The sequence below is a fragment of the Synchytrium microbalum genome (assembly GCF_006535985.1).
Source record: "Synchytrium microbalum strain JEL517 chromosome Unknown SmJEL517_scf0102, whole genome shotgun sequence".
NCBI lineage: Eukaryota > Fungi > Chytridiomycota > Chytridiomycetes > Synchytriales > Synchytriaceae > Synchytrium > Synchytrium microbalum.
Genome location: NW_022158451.1, coordinates 1 through 12,620, shown reverse-complemented (window position 1 = coordinate 12,620; position 12,620 = coordinate 1). Strand labels below are relative to the sequence as shown.

Here is a 12,620-nt window from a genome sequence, read left to right as displayed (position 1 = left end):
AAGAAAACCAACTAATAGCAAGCCGAACTACGAAATGTACATTAGCTCCTGCACAAGAAGGAGCAGAACAATCCCAGCCACGGCTAGTCCATAGCCAGCCCAAGTTGTTTCGTTCGTCGATATCATAGCGCCTGCTTGAATTTTAGAAAAGTGATGAGTCAAATGGGCATGTGATAAGGAAGACGGCAATCAAAGCTTACCAAAATACATGATACTGGGAGATGGGCACGCCACGAAGCATCAACAGATTTACACGTCAGCGGTGCCTAAGGTTTTCAAGTATCAATGGTTTAATTCAAAGATCTTCATGGAACGCACAAAATGCGGCAAGTTTGTAAATGCCTACCATTTTGCCGGCATCGCGATCGGGGCTGCATCATCCCTGCAAACTCTCCAGAAGGTACAAAACAGTGCTGGGCATTTCAAGCCTCCACTCCAGTGGTCCAAGTCCAGCCAAGATGATTTACATCGCCCATTGCGTAACACTCCTCGAAATATCTAATTGCTGGAGAAGGACAAGATTCAACGGAAACAAAACTTCCATTGGAGCAAATGCATCCAGGGAGTTTGACAGTTTCTCCGGGCTATGAGCACCATCCTGCATACTGTAAAAAGGTTTTGGTTGATATCTACACTTAAAATACCGACAAACGTTGATGTTGACGTACCTGGCCAGTAGGGACTGCACAAGACGGCGATGGGCATACCCATCCTTCACTATTCGACGTCCAACACAAGTTGTTGACACTGCCAAGGGCATAACAGGAACCAAAGTAATTGATAGACGGATCAGCACACACTTTGGCATCCACAAAGACACTGGTGATGATAACCTGTGAGTCAATACGAATTTCAGATATAACAACTTCTGATTCTTACCCGTTGGCACAGACAAATCCAGGGAGCTTATTAGAGTCGCCAACCAGCGTACTGTCCAAGAGGTATAGAATCCTTTCGTCACGAAGCACGATGGAGAGGCACAAGTCCAGCTAAAAAGCCAAATGTACAACTTTGACGCAGCCTCGGAAAATATCAAGCTTTTGCAAATGCTTACCCATCACAAGTCCTCAACCACCCGAGATGATTAGTCTGTCCTGGGTAGTAGACTTCACCAAAGTATCGTACGGAAGTGCATGAACTGCTAGGTGTGGGAGCGGCACTGGTTGGTGGTACCGCCGAGTGCTATCTGTCGAGGTATGTTCAATAGCGTAAAGGTCTGGTTCGTTTGAACTGTATTGGCATGTTAAAGGAGGATTAACCATCAATTGTGATGTAGGTGCGGGGTTGTTTTCGATAGGTGTATTTAATAAAGTCGCACACGGTGCGAGCGGTCGGGGGCGATCCCATATACTAGCAATGTACAGCAATACACAACAGTTTGACAGTGATCTGGATGCAATTGATAGTTCAAGTCGCAAAAAAAACGCAGAACGATGCGACATCGCTAGAAAAGTCAGAGAGGAGGCAAAACTGACCAAGAACCACTACATTATTGTAGCCGGCGCGTAATCAGACGCGTTTCAAGTCCCAACACCTCTTATTGACAACACAACAGAAGCTGCACCAACCGTGCAGGTTTTCCCCTGGCGTTGAGAGCCGAGGAAGGGACGTTAATAACAATGGAAATGCAATAAAGAAGCATGGCAAAACACGCTGGACAAGTTTCGATACCCATCTGTAGCTGTATAAGACAGCTGGGAGGCCAAATGTTGCAAAACAGTTTTTTTTTCACGTAGATGTTAGAGAACATGATCCAAGCGATGCGTGAAATAACGGTAGAGCAGTAGCGTGGCAACAGTAACAATGAAATATGTAATTACACTAGCATATTGTATGGACTTGGAAGAGTTGAACAATATATTGGTTCGAAAAACTTTCAAAAAAAAAAATGGAATTGCGTCTAACTTGGAAAGTAGTTCCAAAGGTCTCACAGCTCGACAAAAGCTAGTAATCAGGTGTCTCAAGTCCAATCACGCAAAAGACTTTTTGTTTGTTATCCCCATCGATGGTGTAGGTCAGAAGATGTCACCAATCCACTACAGAACCATATTGAAGTATCGCCTGATGATCCCGCTATTCAAGGAGAAGACTTTGTGCCCTGTATGTAAAATTGCAGGAATGGACGAATTTGGGGACCATGCTGCACATTGCAGGAAATACCCTGGGTTTAAATACAGGCACGACCATGTGCGTGACATGCTGGCTGATATAGTATGGAGGGCTGGAATCAGTGCTAAGAAAGAAGCTCCCACTGCTTTCCTCGGTGACTCGAACACTTCCGCCGATGCGCTGGAAAAGCAACAGATGGTAAACGACCCGCCAATATTATGCTATACAATTGGAATAGGGACAAACACGCCTGTCTAGATGTAACAGGAGTATCCCCACTAACCCCAAATCAGGCTTGGCCCTAGGGAAGCTGCTACTTCGGCGGCTGAGGAAAAATGTGGAAAAAACACGCTGAACCTTGTACACGTCACGGCTATGATTTCATTCCATTTGCATTTGATACCTTTGATTCTTGGCCGAAGAAGCTGTAGAAGTGCTTAGAAGGATCCAGAAAGTCACGAACAACAATGTGATGACGGCAAATGAGGGCAAATATATATTTAGGAGGGTGGGATTTGCCATTCAGAAGGGTACAATTAGTAGCCAGGTTCTAGGGCGCGTTAAGGCCCAGTATTTATGAAATATTGTAACAATTCTCGTAATATACGTCTTCGCTAAAAAAAAATTGATGGTTTTTACCTGGCCTTCTTGACTGGTCGATTGAGGACTTGAATACCATTTTCCTGCTGATCATCATCAGAGTCTAGATTGTCCTCTTCTAGTCTTCTTTTACGAGAATCTTGATATGTCTCTCGGTTTTTATGTTTCTTGTCCCGTCTGTAGATCTGGGCTTGCCAGTGCTATCGTTGTATGCCGATGGTGGACTTTGCTGCTTCTTGGCCTGTCTTCCTCGATTACCCATTGCTAGTACTCGCTAATGACTGTTTTTTCCAGCTCAAGGTCGGACACATGATGCTCTCAGGATGTTTTTCTTTTGTATTTTGAAACATTATCAGAATGTCTCCTATTTGTGGAATATTTACAACAATATGTTTCGGATCTAAGTCAAGCAGTATACATGCGTCCTACTACGCAACAGCATAATGAGCTCAATGTCGAATACACACTGCTCAAAGGTCTTGCAAGTTTGCTACCGGAAAAGAAAAGGTTTATTTTACTACGAAAAGCCAACCATCAATCTGACCAGTTTCCTAATTAATGGACCCGCACTCAACAACATTGTATTCAATTTTTTGTGGCGACTCATAGCTTCATACTTCATAGTTTGTGTTGTATTTAGCTACTGGGCCCGTAGCATGTAGTATTCCTGTTCTGAAGCGTGCCTTTTAGATTTACGTGATGGTTCAAGAGTTGTTAGCTGTTTAGTGTTATCGTTCTATGCAGTTTGTTTACGAGCTCGAGGACTCCAAATTAGTCCTCAATCATTGGTAACGTTTGAGATGCTTGTCACTTCAAATTGGCGACGTTTTACTACTTTGCTGAGAATTTTATAGAGGTCAAGGTTCAATTGTCTGTACATATGAATTCCAGCTCCAGCTTTGTCGTTCCACGCATGCCTGACTATCGTTCCATGGCTAGCAAGAAGATAGCTTAGTGACCATTTCAGCCAATCGTTCAGAAGTACTTACCAGTATGCATTAGCAGGATGGCCATTAGCCTCATCACATGGAGCTATGATGAATTCTGAGCCTTCTGTCAGATTGGGGCGTAAATACTTGCTGAAGGCTTTCTGCTCATGTGGCCATCTATGCCTCCAATAGGAACAACCTGGTATTTTATCAGGGCAAGTGATGAGGTCCTGGAATATCTTGATTGACAGAGGAGTATTTCGTATGACAATAAAACCAGTGTTTGTGTTATTAAAGTTGTCCGGGACCTCATTTGGAGGGTCGAAAGCCATCATTATTGATGAATTGTGAGAAAATCCCCATCGTTCCATCATATATTCTGCAGTGGTGTCCAGATCCGTCACGTCTAAGTATGCTGTTAGCGGCGGCTTACATGATCACTTGTAAAACGTGAGACTTACAAGCATCAGAGTCAAAAAAAATTGTGACATCATACTTCGGAATGGTCTCTAAAATTCCTTGCAGTTTATCCCATGTTCCATATAAGTCATTCATTCGCTGAACTCTCAGATCTCGATAATCATAGCCATGCCTAATAGCCCACCAAGACATGTAATATCTCGATATGACGGTATAGCTACTACCATCGGGCTTCTCAATTTCCACATCTCTACTGTCAGCGTGCACAATACAAATTCGTTCCTTCACAACTGCAGGATTTGTCCACTCGAAAAAGTTCGAGTCCGAGGGCTCTGTAATTGCCATACGTAGCACATTGACCAAATTGACTTCTGATGCTCTATCAATATTTCCGTCAATTGGAGTTGGTATCAAGAAACTAGCCATTGGTGCCATTATCATTGTCATTATAATTAACGAGAAGGCGATTAATTCTGGTCTTCTCGCCATAATGTTTTTAGAACCAGTGGTTGACCACCATAGCCTTACAAGGCCTCCTGTTGTTTTTATGTCCGATCGAGCAACTGAGTACAAAACAAGACTGGCTGCGGTAATCGTGATACCAAAGACTCCTCGAATTGACTGAAGAGACGAATTGGCCGGGAAAACAAGCATGCCTATCAAAATCACTACCAATGTCTTTAGATGTCCAACAAACTGAAAGGTCAAGGCAGAAGTCATAGAAATGACCGAGAAGGAAAAGTAGTTCGTGAATATTGCCAAAATACATGAAAGAATCACAAGACCTGCAGTTCCTAGCGTTAAATTGGGATTTTGCGCCGGAGACCAAACGACGAACAGTTCAACGACTGCCGCAAATCCCAGCAACAGGCTTGAAGCGGGAGACACGACCCCGATGAGGATTATCCCATTCAGTGCAGGAAATTTTTGGATTAAGATTTGGCTATAGGTTTACGAGTGGATTAGCTGGGGATGCACAAAGTACTAGAAAGTACAACTCACCTGGCAGCCGCGACAACAGAAGCGACAAGACCAAGCACAAAACCGAATCCAATGTTAAATCCAGAATTCATTGTGGCTAGAGGCACGCCAATTGTCGCCATGGCTAATGCAATAATACAATTCGGTGGCACAGTTTTGCCCAACCACAAGAATTGAAGAATGGCAACAGCTGGAGTGGTCAGCACTTTCAATAGTTGATACGACGCAATGTCGTTGACTAAAAGGGATACATTAAGCAACAAAAGAGAGGCTGAATATGCGACAGCGAGGGTAAGTTGGGAGAAGGCAGGCATATCTGGTACGCCTTGACCATGTGAATTGAGGTAGAGAGATGAGAGAAGCCATCCAGCAATCTGATGAATCCAGGTCAGAAAGATTGGATAGTGGAAACGTTCCAAAACCAGCTTGTTCACTGTCACAATCAGCACCGAGCTCATTATAGTGCCAATAACGTGGAACGCTTCCATGGAGAATGGTAGATTCTTAGCTGCGCTCACGATTTGCTGAGGGAGGAGCGCTGCGAAGCAACCATTTGGTGGTAATTCCGACTGTTCGTCGTTTGGACCGCGAGGGTCAATTCCTAACTGAAAACGATTTGCCTCAGTCATGTGCAGGACTTGACAATGTCTGAGCAATCTGCCAGTCTATCAGACTAGTCTTCAATTGGGTTGCAGGCCTGCTGGCACAAAAACTCTCTGCGGCCTACTGGCACGATGGGATCAGGCCTTTTGGCACTGTTTAGCAAGTGAGAGCGGATGCCGAGAGGAGGTATAGTATACTACTGTACGTTTCGCTGCCTCTTAACTACCAGCAAATAAGGCCCAATTGCCACACCCTACAAAATGAGGCTCAGGCTCAGGCTCAGACACAAAAACAACCAGTTTTCAGCCCGAGTCTTTTTAGCCCGCGCTACAGTTTGAATGAATTCGAAGCGACGCGACGATAACGCAAAAAGTAGTTCTATCAGTTCAAATCAAAATATGCAACAGTAAGCGTATTGAGACAACATGTACTATTACCATGCAGAGTCAAGCACGGTCATTAAATCAAGATCAGTCCGAAGAAATGAAGATCAGTCCGAAGAAAACCAAACGTCGAATTTCTGTACAGTAAGCGGATTGGTGATTGGCAAAATCCCTTGAATCAAGGGGCATATTGATTCAAGATTCTCATGATTGGCTGCAGCCAATGAACACTGGGCAGGTAATGGGTTAAAAACCTGTCTCTCTAGAGTGGGGGGTTGATCACCCCCAAAACGAGATCAGGAGTAAAACAGTAGTGCATACGATAATAATGATTCGGATTGGTCTGTTGAAATTTTGGTTAGATTCACCCACAAACGGCAACACACGCAAAATGCAAGGCTTACTGACAATTTAGTAGATTCAATCGCCTCAACGTATTTAATGGTTCGGAACCATTAATTATGGCCGATCTGCACACTGTTCACTCCTCATAGCTCCTCTCCTTGCTAGTAACCATTTTGTCAGAGAAGAAAATAACATTAACTGTGCTGGCTCTCCAAGAAAGACTGATGATCAATATAGGGACTAACAAAAGGGTTTTCCTGGAGTGTGATGAATCGAAGGTGTCATATTATTGTAGTTTTGCTTTTCTACTTAAAATTCTGTGCTTTCAGTTTAATAAGCAACGCAAGTTGAAACTCTGTTACGTCGAAAAGAAACTGAGCCTGAGCCTCGTCAACAAACGGTTGGTTGGAGACGGTACTGTAGTAAACAAGAAGACTGTTTATCTGCTAATAGCAGACAATCAGCTGAAGTAGTTCTTCCAGTCTTGTGGTGCTTAGGAACTGCGTTGAGAAGTGCCGTTTCTGCCGCTCTAAAAGCTGTACCATGTCTTTGAAACATCGTTTGCAAAACAACATGGAAACAGAGATACCAATACCCATGGATGCTGGCAAGAAACGAATTCTTTCCCTCTGCTGACAAAATCCCAAACTGACGTCCCATCCGTGTTGTAGATTCTGCCGATGGCAAACCCAAACCTTCATCGTATGTGTTGCTCACTACAGCTATCTTCTCCATTCTCCTCATGCTAGCTACTACGATGTTCATGGGGGAGTTGGAGTTTGGATCGTTGACTGCTGGGCGAAGTGCGTCAATCTGAACAACTTTGTAACAACGCCCATCAATACATCTAATTGATTGCAACAGGTAACGTCGCATGGGATCTCGATAGGAACGCTACCTGTACACCTTGTGCTGAATGTCTCGGTACCTCGTCTGCAACCACCAGTGGACCAACGCCTACACCATTTCCATCAGAAACGACATATCCCGTCACAATTGTCAGTTACTACTGTAGCGTGAAGTCGAAGCATTCTCCTGAGGAATATCGTCAGTGGGGCAATGCGTTTTTGAGCTTACAGTCTCCAATTGTTTTATTTTGCATGCCCAAGGACTGTGAATGGCTCATTGACCTCAGGAGGAGCAAAAGTCTACCTACAAAAATAATACCAATGTCTCATTGGGACGTACCGATAATTTCCGACCTGAAAGCCGCCTTCGAAACAACACAATTTGACATGGATCCGGAAAAAGGTCACCACACTCCAGATCTCTATGGTAAGGCCGCAACCCCATATGCTAGGTTTCGAGAATGGAAACGATCTCACCCAATCACTGATGGTTACTAGCTATCTGGAATGCGAAACCGTGGTTTCTTGCAAATGCTACGTCACGAAACCCATTCAAATCGGAGTTCTTCTTTTGGGTAAGCTGGCTTATTGTGCGAACTCAAGGGCCAACATAGCTGAATGCTCTTTCACATTTAGTCTGACTTTGGAACTTGGCGACAAGGGACTTCATATAGGAATTGGCCTTGCTTGCAAACGATCCATCACATCTTCTCTGGGAATGCGTCGGCTTGGTTGCTAATGTCGGCGGTCAAGGCGTATCAGAGTGAAGAAGCCATGAGAACTTTGAACAATAGTATCTCTATGCATCTTTGGTTTTCCGGGTCAGGAGAAGATGGTATACAAGGAAATTTTTTCGGTGGGAAAGCAGAACAGGTACAACGCTACGCAGATGCATATTATGAACTGCTGCTAAAAGAGTACAACAGAGGGACGTTTGTTGGTAAAGATCAGAATCTAATGGGAAAATTGGTTGTTTTAAATCGAGATTGGATAATGGTACTTCCCGCTTGGAAAGTCAGCAGTGAGAACAAATGGTGGTATTTCCAATCACATCTAGCAATAACTCCAGAACGTCCCCACAGAGACGGCTGGGCTTATCATCAGCCTGTAAGGATTGGTCAAGCGCTGTAAGCTGTATCTCGCGTTACTTGCATTCTGCAACTAGAAACATTAATACACATATTATTTAAATATATTTGAAGTTGACCCAGCAGAATATGCTGACATTACAGAGTTTGGTCCGACACTATCACACTCATATTGGGGCTGTTCAAATGTTCATACTCACATTGAGTGTGATCCCAGAGTGATGGTAATGCTGCCACTAGCGCCTTTGCGACGGTCTTCCTTTGTTGACTATATTTTGCATCGTCATGACCAAACGTGCGATTCGTCTTGTCGTTTTGAAAGTCGTCCCAAAGCTTTTGTGACTTTCCTCCAATATTTGCATTTCCCACAAACCTCTTAGACATGGAGAAGCACATCTCTGATGAGGCTTTACCCCAAAATCCAACCTCTTGGCATTTGCCCACGGTGTCTCGTATTGGCATTACTATATAGTGCTGCGAACCACTCCAAGACCCAGCGGCGTTTCCAAACGATGACCCATACGTGACTACAAGCTCGTTACATGCAGCCAGCGCTGCCCAATCCAACACTGCGTCAACCATCTCGCCACCTGGATTATTGGCAGAGCTTGATGCCGTCCAATTTACTGGAGCGTATATTATACGATCACCCAAGTATCGCCGAAAACGTTCACGTACAGACGGATCATCTGTGGCGATATAAAACCGAATTTCCTCCTTCATTCTACCAGACATGGCAGCCAGTTGCTGGGCTATTGAAGAATACATCTGTATAGTTCCGACAGTTGACGGTCGTGTATGGACACGAAGATGAATTCCCACATTAAATTTACCAAAATTGCTAGCTTTATATTCTTCAAGACGAGATTCTAGTACCTGTTGAAGACGTAAAACCTTTTTCAAAACGTGATGGGCAATCTGGCCGTCTGGGAACAGTCTTTCCAACGTCTCCCCATAATGCGGGTTGGCTTGCAGCAGTGGGACCCAGTAATCGACTCCGACTATTTCCCACACTGGTTGTTGATAGTATATGTGTAGTTTCTCGGTAGCATATACTGAAAACAAATCGTAATCGTAGTTTCTCAAGACAGTGACTCGTTCTTTGGGTAGGGATTCGTGATGGGTTGAGAAGTCCATGTCTGGAATAAATTGGAATGTTTCGTTGTGCATGGGATAGTCCTAAAGCAACTGTGACGAGATGAGCTAATTGGCGGAGCGTTTTGGTGCAGTAACTCCAAAGTTGCTTGCCATCAGTACGTAGCGTCCCGTGACGATGGCCAAGACAAATCCGTTCACGATCATCGAGATACGATGGCCAAGCCCCTTATCCATAGATACGTGAGCAATAATCCAGCTATGTTTTACAGGACTTTGGAGCGCCATTTGATGCCTGAGTAGATATGAATCAAATTCACGGTCGAATGCTGCCAGCATATTGCAAAGTATTGTAAGTGAAGGGTGTAGAAGTTCAAGAATAAAAACTTGCCATCATTTGCATTATAGTCTGATACGACGGCAGTAGCTTCCTTGTCTACAATACCAGTACAAACAGTCTGATGCGGAGAGTAGCCAGACCACAACAAGACAAAGTAGGCAAATAACGCTATGCCGAAGACCAAACGTAGCCTAACGTCAGCCTAAGTTGAGAATAAAATCGTCAACTTGTTTTCTCATGATTTGGCAAATGCGTTCTTAGTGTTTCAAACATAGCAGCAGTAAGTAACAGTAGTACCATATGTGGCCTTGTGGAGAACATTTGAAACGTTTACGTTTAATATGGTGATCTTGAAGCGTTGTCTAACTAAACTAGCAAATGTGAATCTTCTTAATGTAATACCTCGCTTTTCACTTTTCATGGTTTCCATTACCATGAGCCTCAACAAGCCAGACGTTTGTGATCTTGCAAGAAGTCGTATATACGACAAGATACCACCTGCTATCAATATAACTACCAGAGGATACAGCACCAACACCAACAAGCCCGAGAACCCAGTTCCTGGCATCAACCTCGTTTTGACGCAGCAAGACTTTCCAAGAACTTGATCCCCCGCGATGAGGTCTCTGACGGTTCTTTCCGATGCTAGCATACTAGGAAATGCTTCTCTCATTCTGTAAGTGACCGTTGGTTCCTGCGTCGAGCTACGAAGCTCAACATCACTCCCTTTAGCAAGAAGTTGGGAAGCAAGAACTTCGGAATCCATCTCTTGTTTCTTGCTTGGACTGCCATGATACTCCTTATGACTTCGAGTTCATTGCCTCGCCACCACTCAGAAAGAGAGGTGTTGGAGTCTCCTAATTCTACAGATTCTGAAATCCACCTGCAAATGCCAACAAGTGCTGACCTGGTTTTCGACGAAGTCTTTGAGAATTACAAGGCAAGATGCTCTCCTTGAATATCTATCCTGCCATTTTGAGCGGATTGAGAACTGTTGTTTGAACAGAACCGACCAAACTCAGGTTTTTAGAAACGTCATGAATTTGTTCTGCAAAATACCGGTACAATCGACGGTCCGTACATATATGCAACGTTTCATCCTAAAGCCGGCCTGGGAAATCGTTTTCCGAATATAGTTAATGGGCTCGTTTTGGCGCTACTCACAAATCGAACTCTCTTCCTGGTAAGTTTCCTCGATCCAGCTGATTGTTTAACACATCCCAACATTTTACTATTGAAAGGACCTGCCAGATGTCATGACATCCGTATGGAACTTTAGTTTCGATTTTGGGATCAGAAATTGGACACGGCCAACTGCTCCAGTTGGAGTCATGCACGATGGAAATCATGGCCTGTTCGCAGTCGCGGTAACGGAGGACTTGTCTGAATACTATGATGATCCAAAGGTGACCATTTCCTGATAAACAAAAGAAAGAACAGCTCACCAAAAACATCTAATGTAGAAAGGAGGCGTCAGGACTTGGGATATCAGTGGACTAGATTACTTTTTACCATTCTGGCAGGCCAATCCGTATTATCGTCAAAGGCTCGCGGATATGTTTCCTGATGGTCGGGTTGCTTACCACGTATGCCTCTTCAGTGACTTTTTCGGCGGTCTTCAACCTGAGCAGGTTTTGATCCATCATTAATCTTAGGTCTTGCGAAAAACTGTGGCTCTGAACACTAAACTACAAGGTTTTCTATCAAACTTTACGTCAACTCGTTTTCGGCCTTATATGGTTGGAATTCACGTCAGATCCCGCAAATTAAACAATATCGCGTCCATGAGAACATATGCTATGATAGCTCTAGAGCTCGGAACCGCATCAGGTGTCCTCCCAACTGATGTTGGCTTCTATATGGCCACTGATAACCAAACCACGAAGGAAGAGTTAAAGAATTGGCTGGGGCAACGAGCGACAAACTTACCAGTAGATTTTAACAGAAAAAACAGTGCGAACAATCCTGGTGGGTCAGATGAAGATGCCGCACTGGACTTTATGAGTTTGGCTTCTTGTGACGTAGCAGTCACCACCTTCGCCTCCAGTTTTGGTCAATGGGCGGCTGCAATGAAGGGCACTCCTTACGTGACAATAGGTCTAGGACTCAAGGATTACGATGATCCGAGAAGAACCACATTTTGGCACAGCATCAGAGCAGAGCCATGCTGTTTCAGTGTCAAAGGATTTGTAGGGAATCCTGAAGCTGGATCTTATGATATAGCTACAGTAGAGGCTGAGCACAGAAATGCTCTTGCCAACGGCGATCTCAAAGCAATCGACGATAAGCGGAAGCATCGGGCAGTTTCCTTATTGCTGGCCTCCAAATCATTCTACCATCACTCACAATGTCACCCATAGAATCGGATTATGTAGATTCCTTGTATTTGTACACTAGCTAATTATTAAAATAGAAGGGCCCTCGTTTTTGGGACAGATGGACTCAAGCACAGTCCGTGGCGCCTTGTTTTAATAAAGTGGTGAGTGTATGTGAGTCGTTACTTCCTAGTAAACCGCCAGCCAAAGTAACTATGATCCCTAATCAACCACCAGCAAAATTGTTTGAGATTACATCCATGCTTTTTGTTAGCCATCTGTACCATCTGCTTGCTTACCAAGACCGTTCACTGTGGCAATCGCATATCCAAATATTTTTACAGATAGCAATACGCTCTCAACAATTGTTTGAAATTCCCAGCAACACTCGTACCTACACCCGATTCTTCAAGCAAGTCTGAATCTGACTGGTAGCTCAAGCACGTAATTAAAGCATCGATACAGAAGAAAATGGATGGTTTAGTTCAAGAAATACGGTAGAGGATCATACCAAGAATACTACTGAAATGTTGAGACCAAATGCAACGAAACAATTTAGGAGGA

At 44.0% G+C, this 12,620-nt stretch overlaps 2 protein-coding genes across 2 annotated transcripts; one reads left to right on the top strand and one right to left on the bottom strand.

Annotated features, from left to right (window-relative positions):
- Positions 1 to 635: 635 nt before the first annotated feature.
- Positions 636 to 5,497, bottom strand: SmJEL517_g06269 (uncharacterized protein; the record flags this gene model as incomplete). The annotated part of the gene is made up of 7 exons (XM_031172195.1): positions 636 to 833; positions 932 to 989; positions 1,055 to 1,182; positions 1,260 to 1,350; positions 3,699 to 4,044; positions 4,100 to 5,001; positions 5,061 to 5,497. 7 exons carry the CDS (start codon positions 5,495 to 5,497, stop codon positions 636 to 638), a joined length of 2,160 nt encoding a protein of 719 aa, XP_031021830.1.
- Positions 5,498 to 10,997: 5,500 nt separating this feature from the next.
- On the top strand, positions 10,998 to 12,101 carry SmJEL517_g06268 (uncharacterized protein; the record flags this gene model as incomplete). The annotated part of the gene is made up of 3 exons (XM_031172194.1): positions 10,998 to 11,147; positions 11,205 to 11,327; positions 11,397 to 12,101. The coding sequence occupies 3 exons, from the start codon at positions 10,998 to 11,000 to the stop codon at positions 12,099 to 12,101; spliced, it is 978 nt and encodes a 325-aa protein (XP_031021831.1).
- Positions 12,102 to 12,620: the final 519 nt, after the last annotated feature.